The sequence below is a fragment of the Myotis davidii genome, unplaced genomic scaffold (genome assembly GCF_000327345.1).
Source record: "Myotis davidii unplaced genomic scaffold, ASM32734v1 scaffold586, whole genome shotgun sequence".
Taxonomy (NCBI): Eukaryota; Metazoa; Chordata; class Mammalia; order Chiroptera; family Vespertilionidae; genus Myotis; species Myotis davidii.
In genome coordinates this window covers 467873-470121 of record NW_006296809.1, presented here as the reverse complement: position 1 = coordinate 470121, position 2249 = coordinate 467873, and the positions used below count along the sequence as shown (strand labels likewise).

The following is a 2249-nucleotide window of genomic DNA, read 5'->3' as shown; positions in this document are numbered from 1 at the left end:
GGGTGTGTGCACGTGTGTGCATGTGAGCATGTGCACGCGCACATGTAGGTGTGCACACGTGTGTGCGCGCCTGCGTGGAGCCCCATCTGCTTTCTGCCTCTAACACGACTGACAGCCTGAGGAAGGGGGGGGCGGGGGCTGATGTCTACGCGGGGCCGTGGCCATGGTGGGGGCGGCCTCAGCCTGGTTCGTGCCCGGATCCTATGGAAGCACCTACAGGAGGAGGAGACTGCCCCCACCCCCCTCCTCGCCTGGGGGTCTCACGGCACCGGCCTCGGAGGGGGTGCAGTGGGCACCGTGGGCGGTGGCCTGTCCACTGAGGAGGGGTGTGCCTTGCAGAGCTGGAGGAGGCGCCGCTGACGGTGAAGAGCGACATGGGCGCCGTGGTCCGGGCCATGCAGCTGCCCGACTCGGGGCTGGAGATCCGCGACCGCATGTGGCTCAAGATCACCATCGCCAACGCCGTCATCGGTGAGTGGTCCCTAGATGCCGGGGCGGTGCAGGCGGTGTGCACACATTGCACACACATATATGTGCGCGCACACATTGCACACACGTATATGTGCACGCACGCACGCACACGGCTGGACCCCTGCCTGACGCGAGCCTCCGCAGGCGCGGACGTGGTGGACTGGCTGTACACGCACGTGGAGGGCTTCAAGGAGCGGCGCGAGGCGCGCAAGTACGCCAGCAGCATGCTGAAGCGCGGCTTCCTGCGGCACACCGTGAACAAGGTCACCTTCTCCGAGCAGTGCTACTACGTCTTCGGGGATCTGTGCAGCAGTGAGTGGGGCTGCGGCCCGGGGTCCCTGGGGGGCCTGCCCACACCACCCTCACTCGTCCTCCCCTCTTGCCAGATCTCGAGGCCCTGAACCTCCACAGCGGCTCCAGTGGGGCCTCGGATCAGGACACGTTGGCCCCGCTGCCCCACCCGGCTCCCTGGCCCCTGGGGCAGGGCTACCCCTATCAGTACCCAGGGCCTCCGCCCTGCTTCCCGCCCGCGTACCAGGACCCTGGCTTCAGCTACGGCAGCGGCAGCGCTGGGAGTCAGCAGAGTGAAGGTGAGAGCCTGCCCACTGGTGCCCGCTCCCTACTGCCTGCTGCCTGCATGCCTGCCCTCTGCCCCGCATGCCCGCCCCTCTCCCCTGCGTGCCCGCCTGCTCTGTGCTTGGAGTTCGGGTGGGCTCCCTTTGTAAGGGATAAGTGGTGGAGGGAGGTGGGGAGGAGGAACCTGGAGGCTCTGGGGGTGGTGGGGCAGAGGCAGGAAGCCAGATGGTGAGGGACGGGTGGGTGGTGGCCTGGGCTGGGGGAGTGCAGAGGGGCCCCAGGACATAGTGGAGGACAGACAGCTGGGAGCCAGAGGCAGCCCATCACCGATAACCATGTCCCCACGGGCATGTGGGGAGCTGAGGACATGGGTTGGGGACGTTCCGTGAGGAAAACTGGCCTGAGTCTGCGTGGAGGCCAGTGAGGCCGGTGGGCATGCCTGACCCAGGCAGGAGAGGCGGTGCCGGAGGGGAGGCCGTGCCGGGCATGCCGGGTAGGAGAGCAGGTGGCGTGGGGGCTGGGCCGGGCCTGGTGTGTAACTCGTGCTATCCCTTGCTTTGTGCTGAGCAAGCCTTAGACTGAAGGACTAGCGGATGGACCCTCGGGGCCGGTAAGCCAGGGCCCTGCCCGGCCTCCCTCTTGGCGTGTCCCTCGCCGGCCGGCACCCTCGGGTTCCCGGCATTTGTGAGGACCCGGGACAGAGCTGAGCCGAGCCGTTAGCCAGGGCCCCAGGGTCCGATGGAAGGTGGGTCTCAGGGTGGGGGGCCCAGGTTGGCCAATGGGAGCCGGCACACGGGGTCTCACACGTGCCTTGGTTTCTCAGGGGCAAGACCAGGCCCTCGGTGCTCAAAATTGTAAATGAAGTTATAAAATTGTAAGTATTGACCTCTGTAGCAATAATACCATAAGCCAATTGCAGAATAAATTGAAAATATGTTAAAGTTGTTTTCTACAAAAGGACATGTGGTACAGAGTTGTATTACCAAGTCCAAACAAAGCAAATATAATCTGAATTTTAAAAACTTGGAAATGACAACTTCCTTAACTAATAAAATGTATTCAAAGTATATCATCAGATATATTGTAGAGTAGAATAATATATGCATTTCCAAGTAAGAAGCAAAGCTTTTAAATATTATCCAACATTGTCCTGATGGACAGATACATGTGCTAAGTCAGAAAAAAATAAAATAATCCTGTAA

The 2249-nt window shown here is 61.3% G+C and overlaps 2 protein-coding genes across 2 annotated transcripts in view; one reads left to right on the top strand and one right to left on the bottom strand.

Moving 5' to 3' along the window:
* The window catches only part of DVL1 (dishevelled segment polarity protein 1), a 9696-nt gene extending 7844 nt beyond the window's left edge, over nucleotides 1–1852 (top strand). Inside the window, 4 exon segments of the mRNA XM_015569680.1 lie at nucleotides 337–471; nucleotides 616–783; nucleotides 858–1061; nucleotides 1619–1852. Of these exon segments, the coding sequence (XP_015425166.1) occupies nucleotides 337–471; nucleotides 616–783; nucleotides 858–1061; nucleotides 1619–1629 (518 nt within the window). The 3' untranslated portion in view covers nucleotides 1630–1852.
* Nucleotides 1853–2222: 370 nt separating this feature from the next.
* Nucleotides 2223–2249, bottom strand: part of TAS1R3 (taste 1 receptor member 3) — a 5588-nt gene continuing 5561 nt past the window's right edge. The window contains exon 7 of the mRNA XM_015569679.1: nucleotides 2223–2243. Coding sequence (XP_015425165.1) covers nucleotides 2223–2243 — 21 coding nt within the window. The remainder of the gene's footprint in view (nucleotides 2244–2249) is intronic.